We start from the raw sequence: 21,294 nt of genomic DNA, 5'->3' as shown, positions 1-21,294 counted from the left end.
CGATGTGCTAGATGTGTAGCTTAGTGCCTGGCGCATAGTAAGTGCTCAGTAAATCACAACTGTCGAAATGATTAACTCTACAGTTCTTCTGCCATTGGTAGGACAGGAAAGTCCCTCTTGAGGCCTTCCTGCGTCTCACTGGGAACCCCTGAGACATTCATGTCGCAGTTGCTTTTAAATGATAGAACATCCTTCGTATGGTTTTTACTCTCCCTGTCACCTCTGCCTTCACATTCACTCATTTGTGTACATCTTGCTTGCCAGCATTCTAGCCCAGACCTTCATTATTTCTTGCCTGTACTGTTGTCATAGATGATGAATAATTCGTTTCCCCGATTATTCCAGTCTATTCTTAACATGATAACCATGTATCATCTTTAATTTGTATTAAAGAGCAAGTAGCCATAAAGGAACATTTATAAAATGTACGATAGAAGTAGCATGCACAAATACCCACATGCACACCATTTTGTTACAGAAAAACACATATTAACTTATCTGTGAAGTCCCCTGTGTACCCAGATTTTATGGTACCCCGTCATGTGAGGTAACTGCTACTCTGGATTTTGTGTTCTAATGTATTCCCTAACAATATATTTTTTAACTTAGTGTTTTTTTTTTTGAAACCTTAACGGGATCACTTTCTAGGTTCTTCTGTGTCCTGCATTTTTTAAAATAAATTTTTATTATTGATTTCAGAGAGGAAGCGGCGGGGGGTGGGGAGAGAGAGAGAGAGAGAGAGAGAGAGAGAAACATCAGTGATGAGAGAGAATCATTGATTGGCTGCCTTCTGCACGCCCCACACTGAGGACTGAGCCTGCAACCCAGCCATGTGCCCTGACGACCTAAAGAAATATCGAACAAAATCTTTAGGTCCGCCCTTAACTATGGAAATTTTTAATAATGAAACTTGGCTGTGATTTTTAAATAAGTGACTGCGTGCCTCCTGCGTGGGTTAACCGCCGCCTTCCGCATTGACCTCCTCCAGGGCCGAGAGTCCGTGGTATCTGGAGAAATACCCCGACAAGCTAACGGCAGTGCTCCAAAAGCTCTTCGTGTTTGCGTTCACTTGGGCATTCGGAGGAACTTTGAAACGGGAAGACGAACATGAAGACGATGAAATAATGTATTCAAGTTTTGAACCTGCTTCTCTTGCGAAAGTAACCTATGACTTTGACCGTCTTGTTCACGAATTGTTTGAAAGCCCAGAAGTAGGTGAGTTCTGGGAAGGCAAAGTCAAAGTTCTGCTTCCTTTCCAGCGGTTCTCAACCTGTGGGTCGCGACCCCTTTGGGGGTCGACCCTTTCACAGGGGTCACCTAAGACCATCGGGAAACACATCTATAATGACATATTGTTTTTGTGATTAGTCACTATGCTTTAATTATGTTCAATTTGTAACAATGGAATTGGGGGTCACCACAACATGAGGAACTGTATTCAAGGGTCGCGGCATGAGGAAGGTTGAGAACCACTGCTTTAGAAGAAACGTTTGAAATCCTTTAGGACTGGGCCCACCTTTTAAAGTGTGGACGGACCTTACAGGTAAACGAGGGTCAATAAGTACATTCCAACACCCTTTCTCCAGCGAAAGAGACTGGAGAAAACTCGATTCCTGGTTGATTCTTGTTGCTACAAGAAGCTATAACTCAACCTAACCAGTTTGGCTCAGTGGATAGAGCGTCGGCCTGTGGACTGAAGGGTCCCAGGTTCGATTCCAGTCAAGGGCATGTACCTTGGTTGCAGGCACATTCCCAGTAGGGAGTGTGCAGGAGGCAGCTGATCGATGTTTCTCTCTCATCGATGTTTCTAACTTTCTCTCTCCCTTCCTCTCTGTAAAACATCAATAAAATATATTTAAAAAAAAATAAGAAGCTCTAACTCAATGTAAGGCAGAACAAAGATAAAGATAAAGCCTTGATCCCTGGCTGGTTTGGCTCAGTGGATAGAGCATCAGCCTGTGGACTAAAGGGCCCCGGGTTTGATTCCAGTCAAGGCCACATGCCCGGGTTGAGGGCTCCATCCCCAGTAAGGGGGCATGCAGGAAGCAGCCGATCAATGATTCTCTCTCATCACTGATGTTTCTATCCCTTTCCCTTCCTCTCTGAAATCAATAAAAAATAATATATTTTTTTAAAAAAAGATAAAGCCTTGAACCCGAGCTTAACCGGGGGAGCCCATCAGCTGTATGGCCGGATCTATGTGTACGCATCATCATGTAGCAGGAACTTCAGTAGAAGAAGATTATTATCGTTTCATGTTTCTTTTTGGAAAACTGCTGGCTCAGATTTTCTAATAATATTTTTGGAATGATTTTTAAAACCTTAGATTTCTTTAGTATTTGTATTTTTTGAAGCAGTTCTGGTAAGTGGAACCTACCCTCGTCGTTAGAAACAGTAAACCTCCCCAAGTAGCTGTTACTGGTTAAAGGGACTTGGGACAGATAAGGTATCAAAAAATAGACAAATATTGAGCATGAATATATTTGCTAAGTAAAGGGAGAGCTAGAAACATTACCAAATGCACAAATCCTACTACTCTGTCTGATGTGTAGCAAAGTATCTGAAATCAATAAAAAAAATATATTTTAAAATTTTTTATAAATGATTAAGAGGAATATATCAAATGCCAACACTGTTATCTTTGTATGGTGAGACCATGGCTAAATTCATTTGCTTTGTTTGTTCTGTATTTTCCAGAATCTATTAACAGAATTAGTGACTTTTGTAATAGTGAAGTAAATGTCATTTGCAAATGAGTCTCAGAATTTTCTCATGTATCACCAGCGCATTACTGGCATTTGATAATATCCAGCTCTAGTAATAAGCAAAACTTATGGGCAAGATTTCAAAGGATGTCAGATCATGATTCCCCTTGCTTTCCGGATACAAAAAAAGAGACCAAAAGTCAACAAAACTTGGTTTTTATATAATTAAAGATTAGAAGAAAAAAGTGGGCTTAATTCTACATATTTGGCTCTATACCCTGGGTGAATATTTCTTAGTTCTGGCTCCACAGCCAAATCTTTCAAATAGAGATCAGGTCATGCCCGAAACATTCCATATAAACGAACCTCGTTGTTGCTTGGATTTATTTATATTTTTCACTTATTATTTTCAAACGCAGGCATAACCCTCCCAACCGGCGAGCCGTCTGTCTTTGGGTACTTTGTGGATCTGCAGCAGTGCGAGTTCATCCGCTGGTCAGAACTGCTTCCCAGCGTCCAGACTCTAATTCAAAGAGGTAAGTCATTGCTGGGACTGTGCTCTGATTTCTCTAAAATATCAGGAATACTTCATATATAAAAGTAGTTATGTCAGCAACTTGGAGGCCTGATGGATTCCAAGTTTGTGCAGAAACCAATAAGTAATGAATAATACAAGAATAAATTGTGCTTCGTGTACTCACAGTTGTACACCTACATTTGCTCCACCCTCTATGTTTACAAAACATGCCTTTTATTAAAAAACATCTTTGGCCCTAGCATGTTTCTAGCTTTCTGTCCCTCTCCCTTCCCTCTGTAAAAAGTCAATAAAATATATATTTTTAAAAAAACATCTTTGACTATTGGTTTCGGAGAAAGTTGGAATGTATTTGCTTAAGATGGTTGTACATTGTAAAACTAGCTCATGGAAAGTCTTACTAGTGGAAATATTTTACATAGCTGGGATTATTGAAAAGAGAAAACAGGAAAAACATATGTACATACTGCAACTGATTGTAAAGGAAACTTTAAATTAGAACAGAATAATCATAGTGTGACAGATATCCATATATGCTATATTGTTTTTGTTCTCAACCTTCTACAAACGTAAGAAAAAAAAATACATAGAAAGCTGTGGTATTTTTTTTTAATATGTTTTATTGAGTTTTTACAGAGAGGAAAGGAGAGAGATAGAGAGTTAGAAACATCGATGAGAGAGAAACATCAACCAGCTGCCTCCTGCACACTCCCCACTGGGGATGTGCCCACAACCAAGGCACATGCCCTTGACCGGAATCGAACCTGGGACCTTTCAGTCCACAGGCCGACGCTCTATCCGCTGAGCCAAACCGGTTTCGGCGAGCTGTGGTATTTTGAGAGCTTGGTTGAAGGTTGAGGCAGGAATTTAATGATGAAGCTTCATGTTGATTTCTTCCAAATACAAGGAATTCAGTATGCAAATACAAGGAATTCATTATGCAAATACAAGGACTTCATTATGCAAATACAAAGAATTCAGTATGCAGATTGCATCGATTTGCCTTGAGATTAGGTTTCACTCATCAAAGAATTTCATAGTGTGGTTATTTTTAGAGAAAACAACCAGAGCTAGCAAGTCATAAATCATCCAGAAAGTTCTCACTCCAAATTCATTTCGGTTGGAAACAGCAGCGTTCTATTATACAATATTTGTCCCAGTATTAGTGTTTGATCATATTTATTTAACACCTATGGTTTGCCCTAACCGGTTTGGCTCAATGGATAGAGCGTCGGCCTGCGGACTGAAGGGTCCCAGGTTCGATTCCGGTCAAGGGCATGTACCTTGGTTACGGGCACATCCCCAGTAGGGGGTGTGCAGGAGGCAGCTGATCGATGTTTCTCTCTCATCGATGTTTCTAACTCTCTATCCCTCTCCTTCTCTGTAAAAAAATCAATAAAATATATTTTGAAAAATAAAACCTGTGGATTGTTTATCACATGTTAGTGCTAACATTGAGTCATTTTGATCTTAGTTTTTACTACTGCATAGAAAAAACATAACTGGGTATTGACACACATAACTCAGTATTGTAGGGTACCACTCCAGTGGGAAAGCGTTGGTCTTTTCGAGAGTGTGGGAAATAGGTGACTAGGATATAGGGATGACTAGGATAGGTAACCGTGCAGTGCATACCTTCCCATACTGGTGAACTGTGTACCAGGTCAACGTTTTAGCTATTCAATTTTTAATTTGAAAAAGAGTGAATAAAAGATGAAGTGAGGCTCTGTTATATTTATCCCTTTTGAGAGTTCTGGCTGCGTAATGGAGGAAAGAATTGCGGTGGAATTAGGGAGCCGTGGGGATAAGGAAGATTTGGTTTAGGTTTTTGGGGGGGCTGCTTTAATTCATATAGAATTGCCTATATTCACCTGGTTTTTACGAACCAAAATGTTAATTTACATGGTTCAACCAATAAAAAGATTGGAGATACTAGCACACGTGTGTTTGTCCAATGGAAAATTCCAATACAATGAAAAGCAGATAGTGGCAGGGAGAAGGATCTATAATAATAAAAGCGTATTATGCTAATTAGACTGGACATTCTTCCAAATGACCTTCCGGACGAAGCTGGGGCTGCAAGGGAAGTCCGGGTCCCAGGTGCAGAGGGAAGCCGGTGCCAGCAGCCCGGGGAAGGAAGGCCTATTCTTGCATGAATTTTGTGCGTCGGGCCTCTAGTTATCAAAGAAGTGAAGTTCTTTTTCCGTTGTTGGTTTTTTGCTTGCCGGTTCTTAATTTATTGTTGAAAGTATTACAGATGTCCCGTTTGTCACCCCCTCACCCCAGGCCTTCACTGAAGTACCTTTAGAAAGGATGGGAGGAGCCTTCGGCAGGAGAGCCGCTCTCTTCGATTCCGTGGAGGGAAGGGGGAGAGGACCCTTGCCTCCCAGGGGAGAGCAGATTAGTAGGCGGGGTGGCAGGAGGGTCTGTCTGCACCTGGTGGGCTTAGCAGGCATGCAGGGCGCTCACCTGTGCAGAGTCCAAATGAAAGGGAAGACCTCTGAAATCAGCAGGGACCCTCAGTCCCTGCAACAGCTCTGTCTCACGTGTGTATGTTTCAATGGCTCTATAACGTACCCACTTTTCCAGAAAATATTTAGCCCCTAAAAGATGAAGTTAACATTTATTGACAGACTAGAGGCCCAATGCACGAAAATCCGTGCAAGAGTAGGCCTTCCTTCGCCCAGCTGCCGGCACCGGCTTCCCTCCGGGACCCGGGCTGCTTCCCTCCTCCGGCCGCCAGCAGGCACCCAGGACCTGGGCTGGCTTCCCTCGGGCTGGCTTCATCAGGAAGGATGTCCGGAAGACGTCTGGTCTCATTAGCATATTGCCCTTTTATTATTATAGATGATCTGAAACTTTCTTTTTAAATGTTACCTTAGGAACCTCAATCCTAGCAGATCCGCAAGGCTCCGGGGAAAGCATCCTGAAGATCACGGAATACGGGGAGACCGTGAACCACACCCCCACCCGGGAAACCACCTGCCTGTCCTTCCTCATCAGCCTCCTCCTGAAGAGCTTCTTCCCTGTCCTTCTCACAGGTGTGAAGAAATAGCAGCCGCAGCAGAAGTTCAGAGTCAGGGAGAGGCTTAGCGATTATTGTCCACCCGTTTTATAAGTCGGGGGGCGGCGGGGGGCACACCCTAAGAAGCTTTAGCTATCCCCACCTACAGTGTCCGAATCACACCTCCCCACGTTTGCCAGTCCAGGGCATCCTAAGTCTCTCTCACCTTCCCATCGCCTTCCTGACAAGTCCCAGGAGAACTGTGGGCTGAGTGCCTGTGGGCTCAGGTCCTTCGAGGACCACTGACGGTAGTAAGGCTGGCTGGTTCCATTAAATCTGCACGCATACCTGCACGCGAAGAAACGTGGAAAACAAAATTGCCCGATTTCCAAAAACGTTGCAAACGTACTTCCTCAAGCCAGCGCTCAGATTTCAAAGGACTGACTCAGTGCAGCTCCTGCCTTGGTTTAATATTTACTTCAACCCATTCAGCCACCTTTTCCAACTCTCCCAAGTTCTGTTGTCTTTCACCAGAGGCAACAAAATCACCTTCCCAGTTCTGTCCTCAAAGGATTCGGCTAACGGGTGTGGAAGCTCAGATAACCGTCCGTGGCGTCCAGGGTGGATTAAGGAAATGGTTTTACTCTTCGGTGAATTGTACGATAGCCATGGCTTACCAGGCTGCTGCAAGGAGGGGGTTATTCCAATTCTCCCCCAGGTTGTGTTGTAAAAAGATTCAGGGAAATTAATTGCCTGTAGTAGTCGTGCAAAAATATTTGTGACAAGTGCAAATGCATATTCTAGAAAAATAATGGTTAATTCCTGATACATTCTTTCATAAGAGATATAAATTAAAGAAATTCTTGGAGAGGGTTTCATAGGAACTGCTTGGTTTATCCATCCTCCACCATAACTTTATTTTTTAAAGGGAAGAGCAAAAACATACTTTTCATGCATTTTTCAAATCAAAGAAAAGGTTATTAGTTTATTTTAATATGTTAGTGTCTGTTCGTTTTCTTGCATGTAAATCTAACCTAATGTATCCTTTTCTTTTTTTTCTCCCCGTTAGGAGACTTTGGTATTGGGAAAACCAGTGCCATTAAACAGATGCTTGCAAAGTTGGAGGGCTCAGGAGGATTCGATGTGAAATATGGGTCAATTTTAGGAGAAGTCCTTTTATATAACGAAATTAAAAAGTTAAGGTAGTATATTCCTTAAACTCCACATTTGATTTGTCTGGTTAAAAAAAAAAGTTTGCTTTAATATCTAACTATGCCTTGTTTTAAAAAGCAAATGTGTTATGTAAAAATGCAGAAATATTAAAAAAAAGGAGTTAAGAAAAGCTTCACTTTTCCATAGTATTAACTAAATTAATTTCCTTTAAGTGAGAAATTCTGACATTTGTTTTTAATATAACTAAACTTAAAATTGTAGTTCTTTGACCTAACGAAGTGAAGCTATAAACTATTTTCCTTCTTAGAAAAATGTACCTAAATATACAAATACAGTGTTGCATATACTTGGTTTTGTTTGCACTAGAAATATATTTCCTTCTTATCAAATATATAAAAGCTAGAGGCCCGATGCACAAAATTCGTGCAAGACTAGGCTGCTAAGGTAAATGAGCTCATCCGGAACCTTACAGTGTCTTCTCCCGCCAGCCTGAGGCAGAACATCAGCGCCTTGCTTTCCGAGTCCCAAAGGACGTCAGCTGGAAGTCAAGGTGTGTGTTTCCAGGAGCTTCACACCCTTCCTCTCTCGGTGACACTCAAGTCGTTCTGTGCTGTCAGAAATCTCAGAATGAAAAGTTCAAATGATCATTTAAAACGTCCGCAAAGATGTCCACTACCCTCCCCAAAGTCCTACCCCCTCCTAGCTGTCCTACATCCCAGCTGTCCTCCCCCGCCCAGCTTCCCTCCCCTCCCAGCTGTCCTACCCCCTCCAGCTGTCCTACCCCCTCCAGCTGTTCTGTCCGGCTCTAGAGCCGGGATGCTTCTCTTCAGGGAGTGTGGTGTGTGCTTGCCAGGAGGATGGGTGCTCTGGCTCATTAGTGGGACCTCAGACTCCGTCTGGAAGGAACCAAGGCAACACCTGCCTGTTGTGTTCTGGAGTGCCGGATAGACACGGCCATGGGACGGTCATGGTGCAGGAGTTCGCCCATCAGACTGTCCGACAGAAACACGCCTGGCGCTTCAGGAACCTCGTCCTGAAAATCCTGACTGTGTTGTCCGGCAGCAGCAACGCCACTTGTGCAGAGGGGAGGGTGGGGTGGCCCAGACCCCCTGTGGAAGGGGAGAGGGAGCCTGGCCACTGATCCCACCACAGGAGTCGTTTGGCTTCGGGTTTTATTTGTTGTGGTTGTTTTTAAAATATGCTTTTATTGATTTCAGAGAGAGGAAGGGAGAGAGAGAGAAACATCAATGACGAAAGAGAATCAGTGGTCGCTTACCTCCTGCACGCCCCACACTGGGGACTGAACCTGCCACCCGGGCATGTGCCCTGACCGGGGATCGAACCCTGACCTCCTGGTTCCTAGGCCGATGCTCAACCCCTGAGCCACGCCGGCCGGGCAGGGGTTTTCTTTTTCTTTTTCTTTTGCTACAGCCCCATCTCCATAGCCCTTCAGAGAACGAGTTCTGATTCTGGTGCATTTGGTGGGTACAGCAAATGCTTCCTTCATCTCTGGCACGTGTAGTTTCATTTGTAAAAGTGTCTATTGCAAATCGAACCAGTTTGAAGGCATTAAAAGTTCCATGTGTCTGTTGTGCACCAACGAAGAGAGGGTTCCCTGAGCGTTCGTACCTTCACCTCGGGCTGTGGTTGGAAAGAGACAGTTTCCCCCGTAAAAGTAAGGGAATGTTTGGAAAACACCTCCAAGTCGACATGTCTTCTCTCGCTGATCTGTCCGCAGAGCCATTTCTTTAAACCGCCAACAGAATAGCAAAACGTTGCCATTTCTGTATTTTTTTTTAAAACTGTTCTAAATTCGCTTTCCGTTCTGTGTTTGGCATCGTAGATAAGACTCCTAAGAAGTCGGGAAAACTTGAAGACGGCTCCTTTAAAGATCATCACAAAGGAGTTATAACCTCGACCATCAATTTTGGCATCAAGATGACCGCTGCCAAGACCAAGGAGATGATCCTGAAGAAGCTGAGGAGGATAAATAAGGACACGCTCGGGGCCCCGAGGAACAACAGGGTAAAGCACCCCCCGTGTGCTGATGCGCCCGCTGACACTTCTCCCGGGTTGTTTTAATCCATACTGATAAACAGACAGCACACGGGTAACATACACTTCTGACCATTACTGTAAAAACGCTTTTAAAATGGAAATTTGGGCCCTAGCCGGCTTGGCTCAGTGGATAGCGCGTCGGCCTGCGGACTGAAGGGTCCCGGGTTCGATTCCGGTCAAGGGCACGTGTCCGGGTTGCGGGCTCCATCCCCAGTAGGGGCTGTGCAGGAGGCAGCCGGTCCATGATTCTCTCTCATCATGGATGTTTCTATCTCTCTCTCCCTCTCCCTCTCCCTTCCTCTCTGAAATTGATTTAAAAAAATCTATACTAATAAAAGCATAATATGCTAATTAGACCGGACAGCCGAACGACCTCCCGGATGTCCTTCCGGACGAAGCTGCCACTGCAGGGGCCAAGGCAGAGGTGATTAGGGGCGATCAGGCAGGCAGGCAGGTGAGCGGTTAGGGGCGATCAGGCAGGCAGGCGGAGGCAGTTAGGGATGATCAGGCTGGCAGGGGCACAGTTAGGGGCAATCAGGCCAGCAGGGGGCGGGGCCAGGAGCCTCTCCCACCTCCGCTGCAGGAGGGCATTAAGGAGCGAGGGGTCCCAGACCGCTAGAGGGATATCTGACCTCCGGCGGACATCCCCTGAGGCATCCCGGACTGCGAGAGGGCACAGGCCGGGCTAAGGGACCCCCCTCCCAGTGTATGAATTTCATGCACAGGGCCTCTAGTATATACATAATGGAAATTTGGCCTGCAGATTAAAGGGTCCCAGCTTCGATTCCACTCAAGGACACATGCCCGGGTTGCTGGAATGATCCCCAGTAGGGGGTGTGCAGGAGGCAGCCGATCCATGTTTCATTCTCATTGATATTTCTCTCTCTCTCTCTTTCTCTTCCTCTCCCTTCTTCCCTCTCCCTCTCCCATCCTCTCTGAAATCAATAAAAATATATTTTTTAAAAAAGAAAGAAAAAGAGAAACTGATGGCATCCACCATGTTGAAAGAGCAGCCTTGTTATAACTCGGACAACTCATGCTTCCTAGAAATAGTGTGGGCATTCCTTAGTCTTCCCCTGTCTACCTGGCACATTATTAACGTAAAAAATAACGTGCTTGAAAACTGGAAATGCGTCTGAATTCTCTGCAGCAGCATTTGCAGCAGAATTGTAAAAGTCTAGTTCCACGTGGCAGTGTCATTCCCAAACCAAGGCCCATCTTCTTAGATAATAAAAGGGTAATATGCAAATTGACCGAACTGCAGAATGACTGGTCACTATGATGCACACTGACCACCAGGGGGCAGACGCTCAATGCAGGAGCCAGGCTCGCGACTGGCGAGGGCAGCGGTGCAGGCAGCAGTGCTAAGGATGTCTGGGGAGCGGGCCTAAGCTGTCAGTCGGACATCCCCCAGGGGCTCCTGGACTGCGAGAGGGCGCAGGCTGGGCTGAGGGTCCCCCCACCCCCACCCTCCAGTGCACAAATCTTGTGCACTGGGCCTCTAGTAGGAAATAAATACCTGCACACCTAACACAGCCCCACCAACTCAATGAGTGAATGCAAAGTGAATAATAATCACGTGTGTTCCTTGGTAAAAGCCACAAATGGATGACTTTATCCAGGGTCAACTGCATTTCTAGCTGCTGTCCGTGGAGGTCTGTAGGAAGGGAGTGGAGTTTCTGCTGTTTTGAAAGCATTGTTTTTGAAAGCCATGTCAGAATAGAATTTGGTCGGCTGCTTTTTAGTAGAAAAAGATGTGTCATTACTCCTGGTGATCTTGTACTCAAGCCATCGCATAATTACTATCCCTAATTCACACTTTAAAGAAAAGGAATACTAATTCATGCATTTTAAATCTGTGCCTTCCTTCAGATTGTAGTATTCATTGACGACCTGAACATGCCGGAAGAAGATAAGTACGGAGCACAGCCACCCCTGGAACTGATCAGGCAGTTACTGGACTTGGGAGGAGTTTTTGATACTGAAAAAATTGCGTGGAAGGTAAAGTTCACGTTTAATGTTGTTGAAACGCGGGGCTCGGGGAGCAGACTTCTTCTCGTGGGTCCTTGTCCGACAAAGATGAAGAATAAATTCGTGGGCTAACAGGTTTCTTTAATAAGAATGTAGAAGTTTAGTGGAAGCATATACAAACTCCATCTGGGCAGGGGAGTCCCCAAAGGGGACCCCCCTGGGGAGGGGCCGCCAAGTGGGAAAAGCCTGCGCGCGCGTTCTCTCTCTCTCTCTCTCTTTCTCTCTCTCTCTCTCTCTCTCTCTCTCAGAAGAAAAGAATCTAAATCCGAAAATCTAAAATCTGAAAATCTATAATCTAAAAAATCTGTCTCGTGTCCCTTGGGCTCCAGCTTATATATCCTGCAGTTCCTCGTTTGACCCTGACCCTTTCTAATTGGATCCTTCTCAATTTAGGGCCCCCCTGCTTTCCTCATTGGTCGTTTTGCTACACAGTATCAGTTCCAAAAACCAAAGCCTGCATGGTCCACCACCACCCCCCCGCCCTTTCTCCTTCTCTTGCACCATTCCTCTATCCTCTGTGAAAATGTTTCCTTCTTCCCCATATCCTGTGACTTTTCTTATCCTCTGTGAAGTATGCCTTCTTAGGTCCACCCCCTCAACCCCGCCCCAATCCTGTGGCCTTTCTCTGTCCTCTGTACAAGTAAGATAAGCATTTTGGGTCTCCAAGCCCCCATCTGTGCATCCTCTCCCATGCACCTTCTTTATTTCTAAGGCTCCCTAAACCTGCCTATTTTGTCTCTCAAATTCCTTTGATTGTTACTTAACAATAAATTAGGTATTTATAATAATGTTAAGTGAATTCAGTGAGCAATTTCGAAAATCTGGTGACATGGACATGCACAGCAAGAAAATTAGCCATGCCAGTGACATCTCTGGGATTTAGCGCCGGGCCGTGGGGTCCTAGAAATGCCCCTTTTGGTAGGATTAGATCCTAGTAAAAGTCACAAGTATGTCCCATAGGTCTGGTTTCCGAGTCAGATGATACTCACTGTTGTTAGGCATGTGAATAGTTCATCAGCAGTTAATGCATCTGAGAAAAGCTAATCCCTTTGTCAGACTGCTCTCATCTTTATTTTCATGGACACAGATCAGCCCTAGCCTGTTTGGCTCAGTGGATAGAGCATCAGCCTGCAGACTGAAGGGTCCCAGGTTCGATTCCGGTCAGGGGCACATGGCTGGGTTGTGGGCTTGATCCCTGGTGGAGGGTGTGTGGAGTATGCGGGAGGCAGCCGATCAGTGATTCTCTCTCATTGATGTTTCTCTCTCTCCCTCTCCCTTCCTTCTGAAATCAATAAAAATATATATTTTTTTAAAAAGGGCCCTGGCCAGTTTGGCTCAGTGGATAGAGTGTCGGCCTGCAGACTGAAGGGTCCCAGGTTCGATGCCGATCAAGGGCATGTACCTTGGTTGTGGGTGTATCCCCAGTGGGGCGGGGTGGGGTGGGTGCAGAAGGCAGCTGATCGATGTTGCTCTCTCATCGATGTTTCTAACTCTCTATCCCTCTCCCTTCCTCTCTGTAAAAATTCAATAAAAGATATATAGTTTTAAAAAATAGCTATTTTTAAAAATATGTACACAGCCGGCATCTTCTCCCCCCAGGCCCATCCTGGCTTTTCTGGAGACACACTCAGTGTGCTCTCCCCCTGAATTCTCACCTCCCCGGGATCCGTTCAGCCTGCCTCCATTGCACCTGCTCATTTTCCCTCGGCTGTTTTTTTAAAAAATTGGCCATTTCCGGGCGACGTGTAGATAGCTTCCTGGAAGTCACATCTTACATGTTAGGATGGGCTCCTGCCAGGAGGATGGATTTCCGTGACCGTCGCACCTGTTGTCTGACAGCAGACAATCGCCTCGGTCGTCTTTTGCTTAAACGTTTTAAATCTCTGGTTCGTTTCAGGGACATGGGACCCCATTTCACTGTCCACGGACCCATTGCATTCCTCCTCCCCTTTCCCTCTTCCCACAGAATATTCAAGATCTCTCCCTCGTGGCAGCTTGCATGCCTCCCGTGGGAAGGGGACACATCAGCCCACGCCTCCTCAAACACTTCTCCGTCCTCGTGTTGCCTCATCCCCCACAGAGCGCCCTGCGGACTATTTTCCAGGTACCACACCTGCCTCGTGTCCGCGGGGGGAAAACAGTACATTTCCTGCTGCGAGGGGAACCCTGAAACCTCAGATCCCTAATGTGAACGAACCTTCTCTGAAGGGGACAAATTTTATTTCTCCCCCTCCATCTTCCGGCCTCTTATAATTCACCTCTCCATTTCAAAGACATAGTTCAGGGTGTGTAAGCAACACGTTGGCGCTTGCTCATGGATGTCTACGGTGTAGATTCCAAGACTTTGTGGTCAGAATCTCTGACTGGCTCTGGGCTGGGGCTCAGGAAGCCGGGTTAACAAGCACAACCCCTTTTTGCTAGTGTCGAGTTATTCTTTCTATTTTCTTAGAGGATCAAAAAGTAAGGAGAGAGAAAATTCTGAAATATCGTATTAGAAAAATGGCTTCACGCCGTGGAATCTCAGAGGGAAGGCGGGGTGGGCTGGGGGAGGGAAGAGATCAGCCAGGGAATGTGGATGCATATGAAATGAACCCTCTGGTCGCAGCGCACGCATCTCCTCCTGCAGCAGCAATTGGCTGGAAATAGTCTGCGCTTACGATTTTCAGCCACCTGAGTTACTCATTTCTTCCCGTAGGTCCATTTGGGAATGTATTTCTCCATCCATAACTTCACCCCTGATGTGCAGAAAAGCAAGGACCACATAATATCGTGTTCTCTCGCTATATACTATCAAGTCTGTCAGAATATGCTAACGACACCAACGAAGTGCCACTACCTGTTTAATCTCCGGGATATATTTAAGGTTTGTCTTAAAACGCATTCTCTAGCTCACTCTTCATCAGCGGTTCTCAACCTGTGGGTCGCGACCCTTCTGGGGGTCGAACGACCCTTTCCCAGGGGGCGCCTAAGACCATCGGAAAACACATCTATAATTACATATTGTGTTTGTGATGAATCACTATGCTTTCATTATGTTCAATTTGTAACAGTGAAATTGGGGGTCACCACAACATGAGGAGCTGTATGAAAGGGTCGCGGCATGTGGAAGGTTAAGAACCACTGCTCTTAATGTTTAAGATGGGGGAAATGTCATTTTACTGAGTTGACTCTCTGTCTCTCACTCTCTCCCCTCTCTCTCTACCCCTTCCCTCTCTTCCTCTCTCCCTCTCTCCTTCCCTCCCCCTCATTGATATTTTCAATATTAAATTGTTAAAAGGGGCAAAAAGGGAAGTTCAGATTGGTTGGTTTTGCTGTGTATTAGCAGCTTCTGCATGAACCAGTTACAACGAATCATTAAAATAATTCCAGGCCGAGAACGCAATGATAAAACCACGTGAGGCTGTTAGAATATTGGCTACGGTTCTCAGCAGGGAAAGAAATGGCAAGGTGTGGCTCAGTGGATAGAGCGTCGGCCTCCGGACCGAAGGGTCCCAGGTTCGATTCCGGTCAAGGGCACGTGCCCGGGTCGAGGGCCCGGCCCCCCGTGCGAGGCGTGCAGCATGTGTGGCCACCTCCTCCCAGCGGGTGGCTAACGGGGTGTTGTTTTCCCACCCCGCCAGCTGCTCCTGGGGCTGCTGCAGGCTGACAGGGCCATCATTGACTCCAAGGAGATGGCCGCCCTGTTCTTCGTCCACGAGGCCGCCCGGGTGTTTCACGATCGCCTGGTCGAGCAGGCGGAGAAGCAGCTCTTCTACCAGTTTCTCTCGAAGGAGCTGGAGAGCTACTTCCAGGTAAACGCGCCTCTCACGCACCTTTTCCACGGGATCCCGGGCAGACGCGTTTCTGTTAAGTGCACAGACACATCTGTGACATTCATGACAGAAATGTTAGGCAGTCTGTTACATGCGATAACTCGAACAGCTAACGCCCTGTGCCGGGCCTTTAAAAACGTCCCATAGCCCTAGGCAGTCTGGCTCAGTGGATAGAGCGCCGGCCTGCGGACTGAGGGGTCCCGGGTTCGATTCCAGTCAAGGGCACATGCCCAGGCTGTAGGCTCGATCCGGGAGTGCAGGAGGCAGCCAGTCAATGATTCTCTCTCATCATTGATGTTTCTCTCTCTCCTTCCCTCTCTGAAATCAGTAAAAACATATTTTAGGGAAAACTGTACATATTATTACTCATGTTGATCTCCGTAGCATCCCTGTAGCATAGGTCCTGTTATTGTCCCCTTTCACAAGTAAAGAAACTGAGGCAGAGTGAGGGTCAGAACACAGCCAGGTCACACAGCTAGTTAAGTGGTAGCCTCATGATTCGAACCCGGGATATCTGACTCCAGATACTCTTAACCATCACGCCGTCCTGCCCCTCAGCCTTCCTTCAGCCACTTGCCAAACACACGTCTCCCACGCACCCGTTAGGAATTTCCAGTGCAAACGCCAAGCCCGGTGGGTGCTGAGGCCTGCCTGGAGCCGTGGGGCCCCCTGGTGCCTGACAGGCCTCCGCCCACGTCACGGTGCCGGGGCAGGGAGGAAACACGGCTCCTCTCTACCCGGCTTTAGGGGGAGGGAAGCAGACTTGAAAGAGAAGGGAGCCCATGACCTTGGCCTAAAGGGTAGGCAAGACTTCACCGTGGGCCCCGGAAGCCAGTGTGGCAGCTTGCAGGGCTGTAGAGGTCATTAGCAAGGGGAGATTTTCCTTTTGGGTTGTTGGTGAGACCTCAGAATGGTATTTCCACCCTCGTCGCTCTGGCTCAGTGGATAGAGTGTCGGTCTGAAGGGTCCCAGGTTCAATTCTGGTCAAGGTTACGTACCTTGATTAAAGGCTCGATCCCCCCACCTTGGAGGGCAACCGATTAATGTATTTCTCTTAAGTTGATATTTCTCTCTGTCTTTCCCTCTCTTTTCTCCCGAAATCTAAAAATCAATGGAAAAATATCCTCGGGTGAGGCTTAACAAAAACCAGGGCATTTCCACAGCCGGGGTTCTGAAACGTGGAACCCGAGGATCCTCAAAGAGCCCTTCGATAAAACTGTCCCCCAACGTGTTTAGCTTCCTGTGTGGCCGTTGTATCTTGCTGTGTGTATTTCAGAATATTATTCTGAGGAACCTCTGGTGTCACTGCCAAAATGGGTCCAGGGCACAGAATAAGTGAACCCCTCCTGGGGCCTAGGCCTGACGTGTCAAGCTTTGGGGATGCCGGCGCTTGGTGTTGATTTTGATGGGTAGACATGGGCCGGTAACAGGTGCTATCGCATGATCACCTCCCCACAGATCCAGTGGACCAAAGAATCCATGATGAGCGACTCCACCGTCTTTGTGGATTTCCTGCGGATCAACAAGTCTCTTAAGAAGAGGATGTACCAGAACACCAATGACTACAACAAGCTGGCCAGGGTGCTCAGCGAGTTCCAGACCAAGATCCGCTCGACCTCCGAGGTAAAGGCGTACATGGCAGAAATGGCATACACGTGTGTGTGTGCGTTCATATGTGCACGCACACATCCTGTATGACAAAGAGCTAATATGAGGATTAGGCTGCACAGCAGAACAACCAGTGGGCGGGGCTATGGGGCAGAGCCCCTTGCAGGAATTTCATGCACCGGGCCTCAAGTATGACTATAAAATGTAATATCTTTAAGGGTGTGTGTGTGTGCACAAGAGAGAGTGTTCAGGGAGAAAATGTTTATCCTCATTCTTTAAAGCAGACCATTGGGCTGAAACCGGTTTGGCTCAGTGGATAGAGCATCAGCCTGTGGACTGAAAGGTCCCGGGTTCGATTCCGGTCAAGGGCATGTACCTGGGTTGCGGGCACATCCCCAGTAGGAGATGTGCAGGAGGCAGCTAATGGATGTTTCTCTCTCATCGATGTTTCTAACTCTCTATCTCTCTCCCTTCCTCTCTGTAAAAAATCAGTAAAATATATTTAAAAAAAATAAAAAAAAAGAATTAAGCAGACCATTAGGAATACAGTTTTATATTGTTTCATCTAATTTGGTCTCATTTGATAAAAAGGTAAACTTCTATTTTTTATTTTTATTTTATGTTTTTTAAAATATATGTTTATTGATGTCAGAGAGGGAGGGAAACGGAAAGAGAGAGAGAGAAACATCAATGATGAGAGAGAACCATGGATCAGCTGCCTCCTGCACGCCCCCCAGTGAGGATGGAGCCTACAACCCGGGCCTGTGCCCTGACCGGGAATCGAACCGTGACCTCCTGGTTCGTAGGTCGACGCTCAGCCACTGAGCCCGCGCCAGTCGGGCTGGGAGGGTAAAATCTTAACTACGAGGTGCACAGCTGGGAGCTGCAGGGGGCGGACCGCTGAGCGCTGGGGAGTTAAGAGATGCAGAAGGCAGCGCGGGGCCAGGACCCAGAGGAAAACAAGGGGCAGCAAAACGGATGCGACTTGTGTCTACCATGTCCCCGTTGTCGTGGGAAGAGCTGTGCCCGCACTGCGACTCCAGCAACATCACAGGCGCCTCGAGCCAGTTTCCCACGGCTCTCCCTCCTCCTACCCCGGGACCCAGCAATGGAGACGCAGCCGGGGTGCCGCCGTCCTCTCTTCTCTCCCCTGGAGCCTGAGACCTCCCGAGTCTTGCACACCAACCACACTGTGGGCAGAGGGCCAGTCCTCACGTGCAAACTTATCTCCATGCAGGGAAGCCGGTTGACTTGGTCTAGGGCCGTGGTCGGCAAACTGCGGCTCGCGAGCCACACGCGGCTCTTTGGCCCCTGGAGTGTGGGTCTCCCACAAAATACAAAGTGCGGGCGCGCACGGACAGTGCGATTGAAACTTTGTGGCCCATGCGCAGAAGCCAGTATTTTGTGGAAGAGCCACACTCCAGGGGCCAAAGAGCTGCATGTGGCTCGCGAGCCGCCGTTTGCCGACCACCGGTCTAGGTGACTGGAATAGTCATTGCCATTTCTGTATCCGCATAGGCCATACCAGAGTGAGGCCTAGCCAGTGTTCTCAGTGGGTAGAGCATCAGTCCACGGGCCGAAGGGTCCCGGGTTCAACTCCGGTCAAGGGCACACAGCCCGGTTGCAGGCTCCATCCCTGGCCCTGGTTGGGGTGCGTGCAGGAAGCAACCAACACATCGATGTTCTCACACTGATGTTTTTCTCTCTGTTTCTCCCCCTCCTTTCCACTCTCTCTAAAAAAAGAAAAATCAATAGGAAAAGTAACCTCTGGTGAGGATTAACAAACTCCCTTACCCTCACCCTCCCTTCCACTCTCTCCCAAAATCAATGGGAAGATATACTTGGGCGAAGGTTACCAGCAACAACAAAAATCTTGAAAACAAACAACACCCCGTATTGAACACTTCCCTGTGCCTGCCCTCAGCTGTGTGCCCGTTTCTTTGCCAGATTTCTCACTCCATGGTGTTCTTCAAGGAGGCCATAGAACACATTGCCAGAGCCGCGCGGGTCCTTCGACAGTCGGGGACTCACATGTTATTGGTAAGAGTTTGAAGTTCTCAGACCTTTTTAAGTTGGTCAATGAAAAATGAAGGCAGCCTCAGACATCTCCTTTGCTTACCGAAGTTGTACTTACCCAGGGTTTCCATGTGGGAAAGGTCAGGGTCCTCGAGTCATGGGACAAGGTCCTTGTCCTCTTAAGAGTTTGCGTAAGAAACGCATCAGTGTTCTTGGTTTTTAGAAAGGATTGGACCTGAGTAAAAGCGATGGCTCTCCCATATCCTCGGCACTAATGTACTCTCTGTGCAAGTGGGTCTTACCTCAACACAGCACACGTACTTGAATTTGGACTTAGAAGCATGAGTCACACTTCTGAATGAAAAGTTTTACTTTTCATGGAAGCCAGGGGGAGAGACATTCTTGTAAAATCCCTCAATAACTCGAATGGAGGTATTATTTTATTCGGAAGGCTAAAGAAAAGCCAACATATTTAGCCAATTATGCGAATCACATGATTTATGACTATTATTATTTATGTCTTTATTTTATAGCTATTTTAGTTATTTAAATCACACCATTTTTTTCCGCGAAGGACTTTTCTTTGGCATTCAGAGAAACTAGAACTTTATTTTTTTAAATCTATTATTTAAACAGACATGTACAAGACTAATTACAAGGAATTAAGAGTTAGAAAATGGCCCTGGCCGGTTTGGCTCAGTGGATAGAGCGTCAGCCTGTGGACCAAAGGGTCCCGGGTTTGATTCCGGTCAAAGGCACGTACCTTGGCTGCAGGATCCTCTCTGAGCCCGGGGCCTGGTCGGGGCTCGTGCAGGAGGCAGCCAATCGATGTGTTTCTCTCACGTCGATGTTTCTCTGTCTCTCCCTCGATCTCCTCCACTCTCCCTAAAAACCAATGGAAAAAATATCCTCGGGTGAGGATTAAAAAAAACAAAAAAGTTAGAAAATAGAATTAAGCCAAAAATGCAAAAGCAGATCATTTCACCATCAAAAATATTCCTTCCTAGCCTTTCCCCCCCCCCACATAAATGGCACCACCATAGACCTACTGCGCTAGCCCAAAACCTGGGAACCCCTTGTCCTTGACACCTTTCACTCCCTCCCCACATTCAGCTTGTCAATAGTATCTCTCCCCAAAAAGTCTTAAAACTAGTCTACAGTGTTTTTATTGTCTAAATTTCTAGCACATCTAGACAGAAAACTATGCAGGGAAAGATTCCCAGGACATCACATAGGGATCACGTGTTTGGATTTTTTTTTTTTTTCTTCCAAAGATTGGCATAGACGGATGCGGAAAGGAGACTTGTACAATCTTGGCCTGCTACTTGACGGACCACAAACTCTACCACGTGCCCGTGTCTCAGAACTATTCCTACATGGAATTCAAAGAGGACTGTAAGAAGGTGTTTGTCCAGGCAGGATTAGAAGGGACCCCCACTGCTCTGGTCTTGGCTAATTTAAGCCTAGATCAGGTAAGTCCTTTTTCTCTTGATTACTTGTTGAAGTTTGATAGTTAAATAGTCCCCCCCCCATTTAATATTTGAAAAGAAAATAATTATACGTAAGCCTATTATTCTACCATCATCGAGGCTCTTTGTTACTCTCTGTTCTGATCCAGTTATAGCCATAGTTTGTACATCTGTAATCATGGTGCATAAGCATTACAACCAAAGCATTTTTAGCTTTATAATTTTCATTTAATTGAGCAAACACGGGTGTTTGGCAGTTAGAAGTAATTTATCTCTGTAGGTGAAGTTATCTGTGTTTTCTTTAAAAAAAAAAAAAAAGCACTATGGTCTATATGCACTCTCTGCCCACGTGACCTGCAGTGGGGCGTGGGTGAGCCCCGGGGGGTCTTATCTAAGGGACACATCGGCTTACAGGTGCTGGGAGGCTGGGGAGCCTGTGATCACAAGGGCTGCTGGGAAGTCATATCGGGGACTGGCATGGGCGGTGACTGCAGGCCATCATCTAGGGCAGTGGTTCTCAACCTTCTGGCCCTTTAAATACAGCTCCTCATGTTGTGACCCAACCATAAAATTATTTTCGTTGCTACTTCCTCACTGTCATGTTGCTACTGTGATGAATCATCATGTAAATATCTGATATGCAGGATGGTCTTAGGCGACCCGTGTGAGAGGGTCCTTGGACCACCAAAGGGGTCGGGACCCACTTGTTGAGAACCTGGGGGCTGGTGACAGTTTGAGGTCCCCGCAGGCCGTGTGGCCAGCAAGGTGGGTGCCCGGGCAGCAGGACCGCGGACAAGCTGACCTCACCTCTGGACCAGTGGGTAACACTTAGCGTTTCGTGAGCTGCCGTGGTTCTCAATGCAACTTGGGAGATGGAAGCAGC

At 46.8% G+C, this 21,294-nt stretch overlaps 1 protein-coding gene across 1 annotated transcript in view; it reads left to right on the top strand.

Annotated features, from left to right (window-relative positions):
• Positions 1 to 21,294, top strand: part of DNAH14 (dynein, axonemal, heavy chain 14) — a 157,968-nt gene that overhangs the window by 71,686 nt on the left and 64,988 nt on the right. Inside the window, exons 37-47 of the mRNA XM_015562337.1 lie at positions 989 to 1,272; positions 3,125 to 3,241; positions 6,123 to 6,281; positions 7,314 to 7,449; positions 7,906 to 7,967; positions 9,261 to 9,442; positions 11,348 to 11,476; positions 13,473 to 13,610; positions 14,202 to 14,369; positions 15,127 to 15,297; positions 20,217 to 20,414. Of these exons, the coding sequence (XP_015417823.1) occupies positions 989 to 1,272; positions 3,125 to 3,241; positions 6,123 to 6,281; positions 7,314 to 7,449; positions 7,906 to 7,967; positions 9,261 to 9,442; positions 11,348 to 11,476; positions 13,473 to 13,610; positions 14,202 to 14,369; positions 15,127 to 15,297; positions 20,217 to 20,414 (1,744 nt within the window). The remainder of the gene's footprint in view (positions 1 to 988; positions 1,273 to 3,124; positions 3,242 to 6,122; positions 6,282 to 7,313; positions 7,450 to 7,905; positions 7,968 to 9,260; positions 9,443 to 11,347; positions 11,477 to 13,472; positions 13,611 to 14,201; positions 14,370 to 15,126; positions 15,298 to 20,216; positions 20,415 to 21,294) is intronic.

This window comes from Myotis davidii, unplaced genomic scaffold, assembly GCF_000327345.1.
Source record: "Myotis davidii unplaced genomic scaffold, ASM32734v1 scaffold174, whole genome shotgun sequence".
Taxonomy (NCBI): domain Eukaryota; kingdom Metazoa; phylum Chordata; class Mammalia; order Chiroptera; family Vespertilionidae; genus Myotis; species Myotis davidii.
Note: the sequence above shows the minus strand (reverse complement) of the source record. Positions and strands in the feature narration are given on the sequence as shown.